Source organism: Podarcis cretensis, assembly GCF_951804945.1.
Source record: "Podarcis cretensis genome assembly, chromosome: 14".
NCBI lineage: Eukaryota > Metazoa > Chordata > Lepidosauria > Squamata > Lacertidae > Podarcis > Podarcis cretensis.
The window spans coordinates 36733827-36751723 of NC_137183.1; the positions used below are offsets into that span (position 1 = coordinate 36733827).

Genomic DNA, 17897 nt, shown 5'->3' on the forward strand with positions numbered 1-17897 from the left:
AAATTTTACATCATTCTCTGCTGTCAGTGGACCTTGAAAGCCCTCAAATCTAGGCAGCACCTACACTTTGGAACTCCCTGCCGATTGATATCAGGTGCCTTCACTGTACCCTTTTCGGTGCCTGCTTAAAACATTTTTATTTTGGCAAAACTTGTTGAAGTTACATGTGTTTGATTTCTTATTAGCTACTGTTAGTTTTAATCAGCTTTTGGATATTTTAAAATACCTGTTTTTAATCAATAATTTTAATGTTTTCTTTTATATTTTTGTAAACCACTTAGTTTTTATGAACAAGCAGAATATATATTTTGATAGATAAAAATAAAAATGGCTCCCAGGCTAGACTTTTGATTGGTGAAGGACTCTATTTTTTTCTTAATTCGATTCAAGATAGCCCCAATACTGAATATTTTGTCAAGGGTCTTCCTGACTTTGTATCGTACTCCAACATTTGATCCTCATCCTACTTTGTCCTGGCTTTGCTGCAGATTTATCCTCTTGGGCATCAGCCCTGATGTTTCTGTTCAAGAGGCAACAGAATTTATTCTGCACCCCTAGACATATGAGGAAGGACAAACCTTGCTGATCCAGTTAATTTGCCATTAGGTTAAGTCCTGACTTCTTAGGAATTTTTTCCTGACAATTAGCCGCTGGCAGTCAACAGTCTGGGTTGTATACAACTAAGTTATACGCAGAGTAGATCCACTGAAATTCATGGCCCTAAGTGAATCATGTCCATTGTTTTCAGTGGGTCTGCTTTGAGCAGGAGTAGGATTGGCTAGTATTGCCAACAACCTGCTTTCCCCAACTGTATAACGTTGCAGACGTGAATTCTCCTGGTTCCTCTTCCATGAAGCAGGTCAGAGGAGGAAAATCACATTTTCCAGTCAATGGAAAAGGAACTGTAGTGTTTACCTGAGTTAGCAGCTCCATTCTTCTCGCAAGGTGAAAGCTTGAGTCAGCAGCTATTTGCACAAGGCTGGCAAATTTGGTTTCTTAGTTCCAGCTTTCCTGAAAGACCCAGATTCTAAAGCTTATATGCAAATTTGTGCATACTGGATAATTTAATTTTGGGTGGGGAGGCAAGCTGCAACAGCAGAGGGTTAGCAAGTCTCTTTTTTCTCAGTTTCTGAGATGTTACTGGGACCTGTATTGAATCTGCAATTGTTTTTATTGGGTTGTAGCCGGTGCTAGATCTACTCAGAGCAGACCCATTGAAATTAATGGGCATGAAGTCACTTGGGTCCATCAATTTCAGTGGATCTACTCTTGAGTTGGCAGCAACCCATTGTGGTGGTGTTTTTACTGTTAAATCCCATTAGGGTGTTTCTTTAGAAGTGAAATAGGATGTTTCTTTAGAAGTGAAATAAATAAATGCTATTGTCTTCCTAAAGGCTAGAAGTGCTGGCTTCCAAATGCTGTGATTCTAAAATCATTGAATGTCAGATCCCATACGTGAACTGACTTTACCTAACTTGGGAAATTGTTGAATATAGGATGTAATAATATTACAGTAGCTACTAAAGTGGTATGGTTCTTCCTTTGGCTCCAGTGGAATAGGTTTAAAAATAAATAAATTGGAACTGCCTATTTTCCTGATTTGGCCCCCTCTTTCTTCTCTTGGGAGGTAGAAGTCCTGCTTCGGAAATCCTTTGGCACCCCAGGCTCTGGAAGATGTGAAAATGGTGGTCTGGAAAAACACAACAGACGGAGTCCAGGACAACGGATTGACCCTCAATGGTAACTCCAGCAGAAAACTTGCCTAGCTCTGGGGATCATCTTAGAGCCCGTCTCGGCGGATCAGAAAGAGGGACAGCAGCACTGCAGACCTGCACAGATAGCCCAGGGGCATCCTTTGAAGCCAGGCTGCTCAGCCAGTTTAGACCACATATCCCAAGGGCAAAATTGATGTTGGTTTGAAACAGGCTGCAGGCAGTTGCTTTGCGTGTTTTCCTGCTTGAATGAGCTTTCATTTTAACAGAGCTTCCTTGTTCACTGCTGCAACTCTCTGTGTTCATTTGATTCTGATTGAACAAGCTGGGGAACGATTTAGCAGTTGCGCCAGGAGAGGAAAAGTATCAGACAGGAGAACATGGGGAGTGCTTTTACTGCTACACATGGGAATAAATTGAACGACTGAGAAGGCAGGGAAGACTCATTGGGTTAAATCAGGGGGTGAGGAACCTTTTTCAGCCTGGGCAGCCTTTCCCTTCTGGACAGCCGTCTGGAAGCCACCTGCCAATAGTGGGTGGAGCCAGAGGTAAAAGTGGGCAGAGCAATAAGTCTGAATGTCACCTTTTGTGCAGTAAGTGAGTTTTGTCACACTGAGATTTCCATCCATTAATTAAATATTGTATAGGAGAGTTTGGGATTTAACTTGTCCAGAATCTCCTGTGCCAAGAACTTCTAGCTGGCAACTCCAGCTGCAGAAATCTCACTCATGGCCTAGTTGCGACCCTGTTACAGAGTGTGCGTCTGGCAATAGAAACAAAGGATATGTGGTGCCTATGATGGAAGCAGTTGGAAAAGTCAGATACAGTGTCCTAGACGAGGTCAGGGCAAACCAGTCAGAGGCACACGGTCTCACCTGTGTCATGTGACTATCAGTGTGCACCAGGAAGTGGCACCCAGCAGCTGAATCTCACGAAGATTCGGAGCTGCTGCCTGTGTGGTGTGAGATCACTACAGATCAGCTTTTCTGGCATCTCTGTTGCCATTGCCTGCTGATCATGCTATGCACTTGGGACCCAAAATCCTTTCCTCTATTCCAGGCTTCCTTTTCCTCAATACGCTCTTCATCCAAAGGGGGCGTCATGAGACTACGTGGACCATCCTGCGTCGCTTTGGCTATGATGATGCCCTGGAGCTGACAGACGACTATCTCTGCCCGCCGTGCGTAAATTGTTGCCCTCTTGAATGTTAAGGGGAAGGAGAAAGAGGGGACCACTGACATATGGGACAATGGGAAGACATGATTCTGAACTCGCACACAGGAAGCTGCCTTATACTGAGTCAGACTATTGGTCCATCTGGCTCAGTATTGTCCACACTGGCTGGCAGCAACTCTCCAGGATTTGGGACAGGATACATTCCCAGCACTACCTGGAAGTGCTGGGGATTGAACCTTCTGCATGTTGAGCAGGTGCTCATTCTCTGTGTTCACCTTGTGATCCCCCCCCCCCATGCTTGTTCCTTAGCATTTGCAAGTTTAGTTGCTGTCTGGAAAGAGTCCTTTACTGGTTTCCATTCCTAAGTCTTGGTTTCCCCTCCTTTTGGGGTCAGTTCCAGCCATGGGTTTCAGTGAGTGGCCGTTATTCACCTGTTGGGAGGTATTACAGTGGTACCTTGGGTTAAGAACTTAATTATTTCTGGAGGTCCGTTCTTAACCTGAAACTGTTCTTAACCTGAAGTACCACTTTAGCTAATGGGGCCTTCTGCTGCTGCCACGCCACCACCGCATGATTTCTGTTCTCATCCCTGAAGCAAAGTTCTTAACCTGAGGTACTATTTCTGGGTTAGTGGAGTCTGTAACCTGAAGCGTCTGTAACCCGAGGTACCACTGTACTTGGTTTTTAAAAGTCCCAGGCTTCTTGAGGACCTGCCTTGACCAGTGCTGCCCTCTTTTCTTTCAGGATCCGGGTGCCTCATGACAGCTCCACGGAGCTGAATCACTTTGGTTACCAGTTCCTGCAGAAGATGTTTGAGAAGCATGACAAGGTGAGCTGCACAGAAGCACACATGCCTTGGCTGTGCGGAACAGTGCTGCTGCCAGTGCCACACCCCCCCCCAAGGGTTGCAGTTCTTTGATCTCCGCTGCATGATTGCCATTGGCACTCGAGTCGCGTCTGGCTGTTTGGTGCCCTGTTTGCCCCTAAATAGGCTTGTAGGCCATTCCAGAGTTGAGCAAAGGGATGTCACTTGAACAACAGCAGTGCCCAAACATTCCCACCCACCCCGCAGACCACTTGGACATAGCTGGTGGTCTTGACCAGTGGTCGTGGCGGGCCATTAAATGATTTTCCCCTGGCTTCTGTAGCGATCGTATTGTGCTATGCTAGATGCTGTATTGATTGCGTTTCTGTATTGCTTATTTTCATAAAATCGTAGAACTGTAGAGTTGGACGGGACCCCAAGGGTCATCTAGTCCAACCCCTGCAATGCAGGAATCACAGCTAAAGAATCCCTGACAAATGGCCATCCAACCTCTGTTTAAAAACCTCCAGTGAAGGAGAGTCCATCCCCTTCTGAAGTACAGGCAGTGACCAATCTGACGTGTCTAAAATGGTTGCTGCCTGTAGTCCATTTCACTGCTGAACAGCTCTTACTGCTTACAGCTGTTACAGCTCTCTTATCTCTTACATATTGTACTTCATTGTATCACAATTTGCATTCCGTAGAATTCAGATCGCAATGCAATATTAGAAATTGAAGGAGTAATTAAAAAAACCTGCAATTTAAAATCAATGTGAATATTTAACACGGACATTTCAGAGACCGCCTGTTTGAATCTTGCTAACCACGCATGGTCCCACCCTGTGTGACAATGGGTAGACTTCCATTCGATGGAGAGCTGCTACTCAGGTGCCCATTTATTTCTTCCCTTCTGTGTCTCTAGGACGGTGATGGAGCCCTCTCTCCCGCCGAGCTGCACAGCTTCTTTAGTGTATTCCCCTACATGCCCTGGGGGCCTGAGCTCTACCACACGGTATGCACCACTGATAAAGGCCTGCTTTCCCTGCATGGATTCCTCTGCCAGTGGACGTAAGCGCAGCCCTTCTCTGCCTCCTCCCTCAATCACCCTGTCCGCTTCACACACAGCGGGCCCTCTCAGCGATCCCAGTAACCGACAACCTTCTCTCTGTTTGGATTTCCCCTAGGCTGGTTGCCTACCTGGATGTCCATCGCTGCCTGGAGCACCTGGCTTACCTTGGCTACCCCATCTTCTCTGAGCAGGACTCTCAGATCCACGCCATCACAGGTGGGCCCCACTCCTGCTTCAAAGCCCCTTGGATTCGGGAGGAGAGGGGACTCCTCTGTCCTGGCACAGCTATTGCCCTTTCTGCTTGCTGCCCTCTGCTGTCGAGAGCTATCGAGCTATTGAGCACCTGCTTCCATGTTGAATGGAGAATGAGCCTGAGCATTGTGGGTTTTCTGTCCCCTCCAATGGTTATGAAGGACGGTGGAGGTGGCTGCATTTCAATGTTGCCTTTGTAGAACTCGGCAGGGAGGAGGGGGGAGCAAAACCAGAACTAGTTGACCCCACCTGCGATTGGCTCTGGATCTGCCTACCGTTGTCCCCCCCCCCTTCCGCCCCACCAGTCCCAGTGGGCATCAGCTCCCAGTGATCAATGGACACCAATAATAATAATAATAATAATAATGATAATAATTTATTATTTGTACCCCGCCCATCTGGCTGGGTCTCCCCAGCCACTCTGGGCGGCTTCCAACAAAGACCAAAAATACACTAAAATGTCACACATTAAAAACTTCCCTGAACAAGGCTGCCTTCAGATGTCTTCTGAATGTCAGGTAGTTGTTTATCTCTTTGACATCTGATGGGAGGGCGTTCCACAGGGCGGGCGCCACTACCAAGAAGGCCCTCTGCCTGGTTCCCTGTAACTTGGCTTTTCACAGCGAGGGAACTGCCAGAAGGCCCTCGGCGCTGGACTTCAGTGTCCAGGCTGAACAATGGGGGTGGAGATGCTCCTTCAGGTATACTGGGCCGAGGCCATTTAGGGCTTTAAAGGTCAACACCAACACTTTGAATTGTGCTTGGAAACATACTGGGAGCCAATGTAGGTCTTTCAAGACCAGTGTTATATGGTCCCAGTGGCCGCCCCCAGTCACCAGTCTCGCTGCCGCATTCTGGATTAGTTGTAGTTTCCAGATCACCTTCAAAGGTAGCCCCACGTAGAGCGCATTGCAGTAGCATTGCACCCATAAAATCATAGCTGCCTCCTGTCCAGCAAAGACAACACTTGCTTGGAGGCTGTGTCCCCACAGCAGCAGGAAAGAAGGAAAGGCTTCATCATTTTACCCAGCCCCTCTTTTCTTCTGCTCCAGTTACACGGGAGAAAAGGATTGACTTGGAGAAGGGCCAGACACATCGGAATGTTTTCCTGTGCAAAGTGATTGGATCCCGAGGTGCTGGCAAGTCTGCATTCCTGCAAGCCTTCCTTGGGAAGAACTTGGCTGTGAGTCTAAAAGTCTCTCTTCTTGTCCTCTGCTGCCTGTTATTTCCTGAGTGATGAACCTCTGGGTAATAAATAAAATAAAAATAATCCCTGCTCCTCCTTCCTTTTCCAGGCCCAAAGGGAATCCGAGGGGAAGGAGTCCTTCTATTCAATTAACACAGTGCAAGTCAATGGGCAGGAAAAGCATCTGATAGTAAGTTTGCTCAGTTACAGTGATCTTAAGTCCTAAATACGGAAGTAAATTTTTAGTCAATTGACATAAAAATGTCAACGCTTCTTTTCCCTGCCTTTAACCTAAGAGACTTAGGTACATCATCATTCACATATCCATACACACAAACATCACTTCTGTGGCAATTCTCTCTCTGTGACACTTGGGGAACGTCTGATCCATGGGCCAGTCTTGGCCAGCTAAATGTTCCAATTTGGCCCATTTTCTCAAAACCATGCCCACCTGGGTCAGTGACATCAGCTGATGGGTGGGGTGGGTGTGAGGTTCAACTGCAGTGGCTGTTCACACCAGTTCCCTGCAGCCAGTGCAGCAACATTTAATCTCCTGCCCATCAACTAAGGGGAGAGTGGGGTGTTAAATCCTGCGTGGTGTGGCTGCTTAAGCCAGTATGTTCCACTTACCTCTCATATTTGGCCCGTAGGGCCTTATGCTGATAAGGATCTGGCCTGTGGCGCCAAAAAGGTTGCCTACCCCTAGCTCTGTGATACAGTTAGTCATTGGCTGCAAAGTGGGTTTGCCCATCTGGACCAGAGAGGGCTGTTGATAGCCATTTGTTGAATTACTGTTTCCAAGGAGGTCTATATATAGTACACCACTTTTGAAAGAAAGGGGGGGGGGGGTCCCAAAACAGTTTGATGGCATTACCTTCAATGTTTTCTCTTAAATGTGGGCGGGGGGGGGGCATGTCAATTTTGATACCCAGAGTAGCTCTTCAGAGGGCACAGTGAGTCGTCTGGGAGCAGCTAATGTGGCAGGCACAGATCTGACCAGGAACCAGGGACTTCTGGTAGACTCTCATCCATGCAGAAGCAGGTTGTGAGTGCAGTAAATAAAATACTTTGCCCTTGGCTCCTGTTAACTATTTTTAAAAAATATATACTTTACCATATTCATAGCTATTATAATTATTTCTTGCCATTAATGTATATGGCATTTTAACAAGTGACATAGAAAACAGGTCCCTGCCCCAAGGAGCTTCCAGTCTACATTCTAGTGGGGGGCAAGAGAGAGAAGTAGGGGGGAAATGATAGGGGCAGCAGAAGCTGGAAGAACATTGCCTATTCATCATTAAGTGTACAAGTTGCCTGTGCATCTGTTACCTGAAGTCTGTGTGTTTCTTATAGTAAGAAGAATGAACAATGCCATTCCTTGTTCAGAAGAAGTGACATGAGAGATATTTTTTAAGTTAAAAGAAAGACTGTCCTGAAATGCTTCAGATATACTTTCCTCCCTGTATTTCTTGCCAGCTGCACGAGATTAATGTGGAGACAGAGTTTGCGAAGGCGTCTGATGCCGCTTGCGACGTTGCCTGCTTATTGTACGATGTGACAGACCACAAGTCTTTCAACTATTGTGCCAGCATTTATAAGGTACTCCTTCCCTTGTCCCTGCTCCCCCCTTGGATGAGGAGCAGCTGTTCAGACTGATGGCTAGCAGTGCAAATCCTAACTGTGTCTCCTCAGAAAGTAAGTCCTATTGAATTCAGTGGAGCTTACTCCCAGGGAAGCGGGGTTAGGAGCACACTTTGCTTGGCCAGTGCTTTCAAGAACATCCAAGTAGGTTTACTGGTAGGAGACAAGTCTACAAGCAGGGGTGAACAAGAAGTAGATTGGGATCTGCTGGTAGATCTCTGGATAATTGCAGTTGATCAGCAAGGGTTTCTTGGCAGCAGCAAAGCAATTTTATTCCCCTTATAATTGAGTTGTTGTGTGGTGTCGCTTGAGACCTGCTTGCAGGCTTGCCATTGAGGCATCTGGTGAGATCAGAGCAAAGGGCCAGATCCACTGGTCTGATCTAGCAGAAAAGCCTCTCTTGATATTCATTTGTTAACTGTCTCCTCTGCAGCAGCACTACATGGACGGGCAGATCCCTTGCCTCTTCGTGGCCTCCAAGGCAGACCTGCCAGAGACGTCGCCACAACATGGCCTCTCGCCAGCTGAGTTCTGCTACAAGCACCGCCTGCCGCCCCCATTTTACTTCACCTGCAGTGGGCAGGGCCCACCCAGCCTCGCCGCCTTCGCCAAACTGGCCACAGCTGCCACCTTCCCGTTAGTAACGTTCTCCTTCTAGTTATAGTCCTCCTCAGTGGGCAGCTGGGCTTTGGTTGGGTGAATTTATACGGCCCTTGGGGCTACCCAGAATGGAATGTGGCCCTCGGGCTGAAAGAGTTTCCCTAACCCTGTTTTTCAATGCACACCCTGAAGAGGATTTCTGTGTGACTCAAAAGCTTGCCGTCCTAGCATTGTGAATGTTATTTGGCCCTGGCGAACAGCACTGTTGTTCTTACCCTGCAGCCGGCATCTTCTGGGAGCAACGCTGCGATGGCGGCTTTGGGCCTAGTCAGTTATTTTAACAAGCCAGGAGCTTGCGAGGGAACGCGCTGCTTTTTGCCCGCCGGTATTAGATGTAAGCTTCTCCCCAAGGAGTATGATAAATCCATTATTTATAGCCAGTTAAACCAAAAAGGGCAGGGGAGATTGAGCCAGTCTCAGGCCCTGCATTAAGAGCTTTATTTATTTATGCCACAATTCTTAAATCTTCCTAATATGCCTGTGAAGAAGAAAAGGGAGGCAATGCAATAAAATTAATGTTATGTTGAAGGGAAGTTAGGAACAAAATGCTCTGGGTGACTGATGATATCCTTTTGTTTACAAGGACCTTTATATATATATATATATATATATATATATATATATATATATATATATGACCGTTCCTTTTACCAACCAGCATGTCTTTGTTCGGTATAGATCACATTTGGATGCTGGAAATGTAGCTGTCAGGATGGGAGCTGTAGCTGAGTGCTTCCCCCCTCCCATTTTCCCCTTAAGCCCTTGCTTTTCCTCTCCCAATATTATTAACCCTGCCTCATTTACCCCTTTTGCTTCAGCTTCCTTTCGGTCTGCTTTGTGTCTAGCTCATCCTTCTGACCATTTTACCTTTCCCCAAACCTTGGGCGAATATTTCACGGCTTTCCCAGGTCCAGCACCAATTTTGCGCCTCCAGACAAAGTCTGAATGCTTGTATTAATTCCTGACACTTTATGCTGAAACGTGACAGCCATTAAGTTTGAGGTGTGTTGGTTGCTGCACTTGCAGATAGCTGTGAGGTGAGGGTCATGATTGGTAAGGCAAGGCTGCATGGCACTTGTCTTTGCTAAGTGGTGCTTCCCTACACCATTCCTACATGTAAGGGGGTGCTTTCTCCTCAGCAACAAATTAGGCTTGCTAAATGGTCTGCTGCTTTCAGACAGTATTCCGTAGGACTAGCAGCGTAAACAACCCTTCCTGCCTAACCCCCTTCCCCTCCCTAGGAAAATGCATAAAATTCGTGCCAGAGGCAGAGATAGATCACTGCTTTTTCAAGTTAGATTCCCTCCCCCTTTCATGTGGGTCTCCATTAATGGGAATAGGTGCCACAGCAGCATGACCTAGAAAGGCACAACTATAGCTCTTTTCTGCTACAAATTATTTAGAACTTGCCACGCTATTTATACCCCTGCTAGGTCAAAGTGTTAGAGTAATGCCTCTGGCCCAGCCTACCTGGCGTGTAAATAACGAGTGACTGGGGGAAAGGACCCATTAGTATTTTGTTTGCAAGACTCCATGCTTTTTTAAAAAAACAACCCCAACAACCTAACATTCTGCCTTCATAAAAAGAAATGGTTCAGGCCACACTGTGCCTTTAAAGCATTATGATGCCACTTTAAACAGTCATGGCTTACCCCAAAGAATGCTGGGAAGTGTAGTTTGTTATGGGTCCTGAGAGTGGTTTAATAGTCCCTCTTCCTAGGGAACCCTGGGAATTGTTGTAGCTCTCTTTGGGGACTAGGGGTCTCCTAACAACGCCCAGCCCACTTAACAAACTACACTTCCCAGCATACTTGGGGGGAAGTCACGACCATACACCTCCTCCTTCCATCCACCCCTGTTTGCATTTATCATTTGGGCTGAAACGCTGCTTCCCTTTTTTGCCTCGCAGGCACTTGAACGACATCAACCTGGGAGCCGCCTCTTTCTGGATCCGGGTAGCTTTGGGAGCTACGGTTGCCGCCGTTGTGGGAGTCACACTCTACAAGGTGATGGCGAAGAATAAGTGAAACAAGAGGAGAAGCGGGGCCTTCTCCTTCTCTCCTCCTCCTCCTCCTCTGCCATTTCTCCACCCGAAGGTAGAACACCAGCTTCATTTGCACACCCAGGAAGAAATGGAGGCCAGGGGAAGAAGACAGCACACACACACACCCCGACGAAGACTGGATTCCCCCTCCTCCTCCCTGACTCTCCCTGCGGGGCAAGGTGGTGTCGGAGGAAGACGACCATTTCACCAGCAAAAGCAGAAATAGTCCTAGAGTCATCCAGCTGGCATGGGCAGGACTCACCTTCTCATTCCACCCATTTTCTCCCGTCCCCAAAAAGTACATTTCCCACACTCAGGGAGTGCTGACACTGTCCCCCGCTCCCCGCTTTCCTTCTAGCTATAGCTTTAGGAAATCCACTCTGCTGCTTGACATATCTCAAGGCTCCCCTTAACTTTTTACCGCATCTGATTGTCTTGCAGCTAAATGGCTTTTAAAAAAAACAAAAACGTTTCAGTGGGGGGAAGCTCAAGGCGGCACCTCAGGAAAGCTGTCTGCGCCGTTACGTCCCTGGTTCCTCTCCAGCAGCAGGAGGACCGTCCAGCCAACCTCTTCTCCAGCATCCTGTTTCTGCAGTGATGGGTTTTCAGTACACTGTTTCCATCCCGGGAGAGCTCAAGGGCTTCTGGGACATTTAATTCTTCTTGGAGCACCGTTTGCATCAGGGAGCTTCGCACACAGGCCTCTGTTGGGATGTAACTGACAAGAAGGAGGCAGCAAAAGAAGGTCACCAAGGCTGCAGGTGGTAGCTTAAAAGATGGAGTCTTAAGTCTGATCTCTGGCATGCTGCCCTCAGGCACAATGTGCCTCCCGGTACTCTCTCATCTTTGCACCGTGTCCTGCATTTTGAGTGGTTATACTGGGTCTCTTGCTATGGGCAGCCTGGAAGTCCCCCTCTCCCCAGGGCCCCAGTTGTCCAGGGTAGGCCATGGTAACTCCTCTGGGCCACACTGTGAGGAAGATACTCCCCCCAAAAAGCCTACTGAGGGACCCAAAGGCGGTTTAGGAAGCCCCCTGACTCTCTGCCTCAGTGTGTCTGGTTGGCTGTCTTCCTCAGCAGTCCCAGTTTCTGTTTTAGACCCCAACAGGTTAGGAAGGAAGAGGTAGTTGTGGCGCTGGTGTTGGAGGATGGGGAAATGGCGGTATGTCCCAGAGTGTGTTTGGGTCAATAGTAGGGCACACATCATTTAACAGGCCCACCATTCCTCATCCCATCAGGAAGAGTGTCACCAGGACAGTTTTTGTGTCACACTCCCTTGTTTTGAAGGTGCCAGGACAGATAAAGAGGTCTCTCTTTCCAGTAGGGTTTGCTCTTGCAGTGGCAGGGCTCCCTCTCTCAAGCCCTACTTTTTAAAACTTACCCTTTGTTTTAAAATAGTTGTGTAAATATGTACATGGTAAACGGAGCATATTTCTGCATCCCTAGTAAACAGCTCGGATATTTTTTTTTTTAAAAAAAGGAATCTTTTAGCAGCAGATATAATAATCAACTCTTCCTGCACACTTAACATGATGGGCAAGGGGTGTTGGATGTTGGGTTCCTCCCCTGTGCTATCTCCACATGGGGAAGTTTCCATCTCAATCCTTCTCCCTGCATGATTTTGGGATGCAAACTGCACATAGAATAAAGATACCTCTCTTCAGACTGAGCTGTGCAGGCAGAACCAGTTCCACACAAGGGGAACCATTAAATGTCAGGAGCTGGAAACCTTTTGCCCTCCAGCTATTGGTGAACAGCATTGCCCATGGTCTCAGTTGGCACGTCCGAGAGGCAATGCTGATGGGAGATGTTGTACAACAACAGCTGGGTTGCCAAAAGGCCCCCCCCAAAAAAAACACACACCTGGTTCATGTGTACCAAGATACAGGTAGAGATGAGAAGCAACTATTGCCACAGTGATGGCGTTCATTCCCTGTCCACAGCTACAGTGCTTGCAAAAACCATCCCAGCTCTTCCCACCTGCAGCTGGGCTAATTCTGCTGTTTCCTCTCCCCCCCCCCACCCCAATAGGATTGCTTGCAAATAGGCACTCGTATATCAAGTGAGCTTTGTGAACCGCCGTTCTATCAACGCCAAGGAAATAAAACTTACCAGTATTGGGGATTTCCAGGTAGATCCCTTTTTTGCCTGACTTTTTTTTTTTTTAAGAGCTTGGGGTAGGGGAGCGGCAATAAGACCAATATACCACAGTGTCCGTTGCTCATCTCCCACCTGCTGTAGAAGGGAGCGAGCTTCAGAGGACTGGACAGCATTAGCCCCTTTCGCTCCGGACAGTTTAAAACAAAACCTGCTTTTAAAGCATTCCCCTTTGTCATCGCTTCCCTTGCCAACTGCCAGCCGTAGAAGAGCCTAAAGTGGTGTTAATGGGAGCGCCAGGCAGGCTAGCCAACTTCCTCATCTGACACGTACATCAATTTATTTCCCAGTGACTGCCATCACCCCAGTCCCAGCCCTTCCCTCTCCCAATAGTTTCCTCCCGATGCTGCATTACGTATTGCAGTCTCATCCAGGACATAATGCACTCTCATCCAGAAGCCTTGACAGCCAGTACGTTGGACCCTGGGAGTAACAAGGAGAGTGTGGGGCAGTGGCACAGGGCAGTGGGGGGGAAGAGGGGGACAGAGAGCCATGGATCTGGAAGAGCTCCTTCAAGATGGCCCCCAGCCATCTTTCACTAGGATATATTGAGATGTGCAGCTATCAGCACAGTTTTAATTGTCGGCCTAGAATGGTGCTGCTGGATCCCTCGCTGGGTGGCACAAGTCTATGCTTTTAAGGCCCTTCCCAGTATTAGAAAATCACTGACAGTTGGATTGTATAGCCGTGGGAAGACCGCACTGTATCATGGTTCCCTTAAGCAACACAGTGTTTCCACAACCAGCTGCTGGTGCTTGGCATCGGACACAGCTGTCGACTGAGCCTGGCTCACCTGTATCTACCAGGCAGCTGATCAATCCAGGAAATGTTTACTTAGCACAGCCTTCACCAAGCTGGTGTCCTCCAGATGTTTTGGACTACAGCTCTCACCAAGGAGATGTCAAGTGCTCCCTGGTCACAACCACACCTGACGCCGCTGCTGTTTGTGTTGTCCCCCACCCCACCCCCAATTCCTGCCCCACAGTGTTGAGTAGCAGAACTGCACACCACAATGGCATCACGACAGTGGGAGGGGTGGGGGCCTTTGCTGTGGGGCTGCCAATTTTCTGTGACAGCTCCAGATTCCTTGTAGCATATAGGTCCCCCGTCCCCCCCGCAGTCCCCTTGGTCAAACGAGTGGGGAAACCCTCGTTTCACTGGAGTTTTCCTCTCGGTAATCTCTTTATTTTTGCTCTCGATAAAAATCTCTGGCTTGCCCCAAAGAGAAACCTCTCTGCTCCACAGGCCTTTTGTTTCTCCCTACCCTGAGGCTCCTCTTTCTGCTGGGAAAACCTTAAGCAGGGAGCCAAATTTGATGGTTACATCTTAAGTCTTCCGTGTCCATGCTTTTCAGATGCGGTTTTACAACATGTTGAAGGACAGGACCGAGCCTGTACTTTTACAGCTGGTTTTGAAACAAAATTCTAGAGCCCTCCCTCTTTGGTGCAAAACGTGCCGCCTTGCACTGTTTCAGAATGTGTGAATGACATTCAGGGTCCACACACACACACAGACTGTCTGCAAGCATACTGGGAATGCTTTTCAACTAAGCAGGAGATCCACAGAGATCCCATGGATCTGCTTCCTCTGGGAAAGATGTCTGCGGTGATTAGAGCAGATGATGGCATTTTGGACTCTCCTAAACAATCACTAGGTGCCTCATATTGTGCTGCCATTTTGCCTATCAGCAAAATCGTCTGCAGATATTCTGGAGCTATGATGCGCTAAGCCTCAAGTTGCCACTCCCTCTCTGCCAGCCTTGCTCCTGGGCCTTTTAATGCTAGGCTTCCATGCAGATGATGGGCTTTTTGAGGCATGGAAATAGCCAAAGGAAAAGCTTCGCCTAGTAAATTTCTGTGCTGGGCTGTTGCTAAAATCCAACAACATCCAGAGGGTGCTTTAGAACTTGAAGAAATGCCTAAGTGTTGGGGGAAAGGCCTGGCGTAAGAGTGATGGTTAAAGAGGTCATGGCTGGACTGTGGGCAAAGCGGTGATTTTGTAGGCCAGGGTTTGGTCCATAGGTTGCTGATTATCTAATGGCACTGAGCATTGCTCATTGACTGATAAAGGATCCATCATATTATTTACCGGTGGTCTTTTTATGGATCTGCAAAAACAAGCGTTTAACTCCCAGATTGCATCTTGCAAAGTACTGCAAACTTCCCTCCTTTAGATTCCAGAAGCCCCTCGCTGAACTGCAGCTGCTTTTGATGTGCCAGCAATAAGCACAGTGCTTTTTCACCCTTGGAGCTTCATTGTTCTCCAAACCCCCAAAATACTCATATTCTGTCATCTCTGCCACCACACTGGATAAATATTTGATGCCCAGTAGATTTTGATAGAAAGAAAAGCAACCCTCCAAGATATGTTTGTTTAAAAAACACCCCAAATGTATTCAAGAACATTGGGTGTTCGAGAGACTAGGCTCCAATGCATTGCATTTTTATTTATTCTACCAGGCACACATCTGTTGAGGTTTCACCCAAAAGGGGTAAATAGCAGCTGGCTTTCCACCCAGCATCTCTTCTGAGCATCATTCCAGGTCGCAAGCTAGTGTTTGTGGCAGGATCTCACCCAAGTTCCTTGTAGCTTCGTGGGTTTATCCCTTCAAGGTATATCAATGCTGTCTGTGGCCTAAGCTTGGATAGCCTGAAAACAGTCAGCATCCATTTGCAGGTGGCAATACTATCCATTGCTTCCCACTTGTAAAGGGAGGGCCAGCTCTTAGCATTTAATACTTTTCCCTGTCAAAAATGCAGTCACTGCCAAAGTGAAAATGGGTGTGTGGTTCTCTGCCTCAGCCCCAATACGAGTGTGCCTGTTTTGAAGCTGAAGTATGAGTGGCAATTTTCATGTTATTTTATATGCACCTGCTGTTTTCCTTCTTTACACATCAGTGCAATTCATCAGGACCAACTGCAGTTTTATGTTAAGTTTGCTTTTTAAAAAGGCTTAGTGTTTAATGTGCACCAGTCCTTCTGCATTAGGAAAAACACCTGTCCAAGTGGGGGTCTCATCAAGATCAAAGAACAAGGGGAGGAACCCATGGAGAAGTGGGGGACCTCTGCACACAAACACCCCAACTCCCATCTCTTCTGAACTTTGGCTATGTTGGCACAGGGGGGCTGGTTTCCACTCCGTTTCCCTGCTTTAAATATCCCTCCTTGCTAATTCCCCTGAAGGTGATGCATATAGCACCCCTGGGGGGCAAAAAGCAGCAGGAGGTGGGATAGGAGGGGGGGCACTCTTGCTGCATGTTGTGATCCCAATGCTGAGAAGAGGTCTCCACAGCTACCTTTTCTTAGAGAGGAAGTAATTTATTTACGGTATTTTGAAAAGCATGTGTCGCTTGATCCTTAGATTTAGTTCACACAAACAGTAGATGAGGGGTTGAAAAACAGTTCATGGGCAGAATCGTTTCAGCAAGTAAGTGGGTGGTTCTTGTGGCTATATCTTTCCACATGGGAAATATTCACTGAACATCCACCCACCCACCCACCCACCTATCCATCTCTCTCTCAATCACACACACACACACACACACACACACACACACACACACACACACAAACAATCATGTAAATCCCCCATATGCAGTTGGAAGCATTGCCGCCCAATAACACTTTAGCCACTTCAGTGTCTTGGGTTTTTTGTGTGCAAGTGAGATCATAGCATAGGCCAAAGTATCAGGAAAATTAGCCTTACCTATTGCTGCTGATAGGGATGTGGGTGGCGCTGTGGGTTAAACCACAGAGCCTAGGACTTGCCAATCAGAAGGTCGGGAGTTCGAATCCCGGCGACGGGGTGAGCTCCCGTTGCTCAGTCCCTGCTCCTGCCAACCTAGCAGTTCGAAAGCATGTCAAAGTGCAAGTAGATAAATAGGTACCGCTTCGGCGGGAAGGTAAATAGCGTTTCTATGCGCTGCTATGCTTCGCCAGAAGCAGCTTAGTCATGCTGGCCACATGACCCAGAAGCTGTACGCCGGCTCCCTTGGCCAATAAAGCGAGATGAGCGCCACAACCCCAGAGTCTGCCGCGACTGGACCTACCTGAAGGAGCGTCTCCACCTCCATCGTTCTGCCCGGACACTGAGGTCCAGCGCCAAGGGCCTTCTGGCGGTTCCCTCGCTGTGAGAAGCTAAGTTACAGGGAACCAGGCAGAGGGCCTTTTCGGTAGTGGCACCTGCCCTGTGGAACGCCCTCCCATCAGATGTCAAAGAGAAAAATAACTACCAAACTTAGAAGACATCTAAAGGCAGCCCTGTTTAGGGAAGCTTTTAATATTTAATAGGTTAATGTATTTTAGTGTTTTGTTGGAAGCCGCCCAGAGTGGCTGGGGAAACCCAGGCAGATGGGCAGGTATAAACAACAACAACAACAACAACAACAACAATTGTTGTTGTTGTCAGGGGTCCCTTTACCTTTACCTATTGCTGCTGACGGTAGCATGCATCGGTTGTACGGCATAAAGGATATACCTGACCCCTCCTCTGGACTCCAGGAGTCCCTCTTCACTATGCAGCGAAAAGTGAGACATGAGCTACATACGCAAGTTTTGCATTTCTCACTCTTCCTTTCCTCACTGCATGTCTGGTGTGTGTGCTCTGTGAGGCTGGTTTATTAAATGGGGCTCTGCCTGGCTAATCGTAGGCACCTCCTACCTACCTGCTTCCTTACTTATCAACCAATCAGAGGCAGCTCCACCTGTCATTGGCTCTGGCTTCACCTGCTGTTGGTCTCCCTGCCTTCCACCCTACCAGTCCCAATGGGCACCAGCCATCACTAGTGTGCAGTTGAGACCCAGCAGCAAAGTTTTCTGCAGGAGAAACCCACCCTCACCCAAGGAACTCGCCAAACCACCGCCAGCTATCTACACTGTATCCCTCTTAACTTAGCCTGAATCTCTTGCAGACGTGCGACTTTTATCAATTGAGTACTGTTGACCAGAATGAATTTTTATGCACCTGCTGGTTGCAAGAGAAAGAAAAAAACAAAAACAAAATTCCTTGTGTCTGGCTTCTGTTCTGCAGGGTGTACATTTAGCCACATTTTTGTGCTATCGAAACAGCTTTATGAAGGGGAGGGGGTGCAGCTCCCCCCCCAAAGTTTCCCATCATGTCTTTCCAAACCTCAGCATGGTTTTTTCCCCACACCTTTTCAAAAAAACTACCAGCAGGAACTGAGTTTTAAAAAACAGC

At 47.7% G+C, this 17897-nt stretch overlaps 1 protein-coding gene across 1 annotated transcript in view; it reads left to right on the forward strand.

The window, feature by feature from the left end:
- Positions 1-12678, forward strand: part of RHOT2 (ras homolog family member T2) — a 29504-nt gene extending 16826 nt beyond the window's left edge. The window contains exons 10-19 of the mRNA XM_079952509.1: positions 1632-1740; positions 2772-2892; positions 3633-3717; positions 4616-4761; positions 4878-4978; positions 6067-6197; positions 6310-6390; positions 7677-7799; positions 8275-8477; positions 10411-12678. Of these exons, the coding sequence (XP_079808635.1) occupies positions 1632-1740; positions 2772-2892; positions 3633-3717; positions 4616-4761; positions 4878-4978; positions 6067-6197; positions 6310-6390; positions 7677-7799; positions 8275-8477; positions 10411-10528 (1218 nt within the window). The 3' untranslated portion in view covers positions 10529-12678. The remainder of the gene's footprint in view (positions 1-1631; positions 1741-2771; positions 2893-3632; positions 3718-4615; positions 4762-4877; positions 4979-6066; positions 6198-6309; positions 6391-7676; positions 7800-8274; positions 8478-10410) is intronic.
- The last annotated feature ends 5219 nt before the right edge of the window (positions 12679-17897 follow it).